At 23.5% G+C, this 1,620-nt stretch overlaps 1 protein-coding gene across 1 annotated transcript in view; it reads right to left on the bottom strand.

Moving 5' to 3' along the window:
- Positions 1-696: 696 nt before the first annotated feature.
- LOC101239081 (uncharacterized) overlaps positions 697-1,620 on the bottom strand; it is a 52,226-nt gene continuing 51,302 nt past the window's right edge. The window contains exon 15 of the mRNA XM_065794491.1: positions 697-899. Within this exon, the coding sequence (XP_065650563.1) occupies positions 716-899 (184 nt within the window). The 3' untranslated portion in view covers positions 697-715. The remainder of the gene's footprint in view (positions 900-1,620) is intronic.

The following is a 1,620-nucleotide window of genomic DNA, read 5'->3' as shown; positions in this document are numbered from 1 at the left end:
ACTTTTTAAAAATATTTTATAGTTTACAATAAATTTTGTTGAGTAACAAGAAAGTAAGCTTATGCTTTCCCGAATAGTTATACCTTTGTAGATAAAGTTGCTTGAATTTAAGCCCTAGGGTTGTAAAGTTACACATTTGTAGATAAGGTTGCTTGAAATTAAGAAAACAAACATTGATTTTATTTTTGATTGTTTGATTTTATTTTTGTTCTAGTTTTTATTTGTATAAGTATTTTTTAATTGAATTGTTTTATTGAAAACTGTTGACAAGGTTTGGTAAAGACAGAGCTAAGCTGTAAAAATTGTTTATTGCTATACAAAATTGTATATAAAAGCATAATAAAAATACTTGTATACTTATTCAATACCTTTTAAAATCTGAATGTCATTGCACATGAGGCTAAAAGTGTCATATCCGGGTAACTAAGCCTTTTGCTAGTTGCTGGTTTAAAAAAGCATTAAAAAAGTGATTTAAAGTTACATTATTGCCAAGTTTGCGGATAAATGAGATGTTTTCTTACTAGTCTGAGTTTAAAATTTTTATAAATCAAAGTCTTATTTCTGGAACACACGCTCATGTTTTTTACACGCACATGAAAAAACAAGTACTTACAAACACAAACACATAAGAAGTATTGCTCGAATAAAACTACATTTTTTTCAAAGAAAGTTTAAAAAAACTTATATGACAAAAAGTTTATATTTATTACTGCTTTTATTTATTTGAAGTTTTAAGCACAAAATAAAACAAAGTTCTTAAAAGAACGATAACGCTTACAACAATTAAAACGCTCTGCACAATATTTAAATTTACTGGTTTAATGTACGGCATTATCTGTCGACCTTCAATGTACGTTCTGTTCTTTAAACACTCTTGAAATTGACTATGCGGTGAACATCTTGAAATAAATAAAAAAATAATGGTAAAATTAAAAAATTTGTTTAAAAAAAAAGTCAGAAATGACACCACTTCAGTAATGACATCATGTCAGTATATTAAAAAATCAATTCAAATATATTCTGAATAAAGTTGTTACATCAAGGTTATTTACTAATAGTAATAAGTACTAATACGAAGTAAACACCTGTCAAATTCATTGTAGTAAAGTAATAATAATAACAACAATAATAATAATAATGATAGTAATAATAATAACAAAAATAATAATTATAATACAAGTAGGAGTAAATAAAAATAATAGTAGCGATAACAGCTATTAAAAGTAATAGTAAAGATTATAAAAAGTATATACTTTGATATAATAATAACAATAGTAATAATAACAATAAAATTAATAACAACAATAATAACAACAACAATAATAATATAACAAAAAGAGTAATACAAAAATAATTATAACAATATTAACAACAGTAAGAATAATAATATTTATAATGAAAAAAATATAGTAATAATAACAATAACAATAATATTTATACTGATAAAAATATAGTAATAATAATAGTGATGAATAACAATAGTAGTGATGAAGAGAATACTAATAAAAATATTTCAGCAACAAAAGATATAAAAATTAGTACTCCCTCCGTCCGGAAATATTTACATTATACATTTTAGTCCGGAAATATTTACAGTATATCTCCGTCCGGAAATATTTA

This window comes from Hydra vulgaris, chromosome 03 (genome assembly GCF_038396675.1).
Source record: "Hydra vulgaris chromosome 03, alternate assembly HydraT2T_AEP".
Taxonomy (NCBI): domain Eukaryota; kingdom Metazoa; phylum Cnidaria; class Hydrozoa; order Anthoathecata; family Hydridae; genus Hydra; species Hydra vulgaris.
The sequence above is the reverse complement of the archived record's forward strand: the minus strand, read 5'-3'. Positions and strand labels throughout refer to the sequence as shown.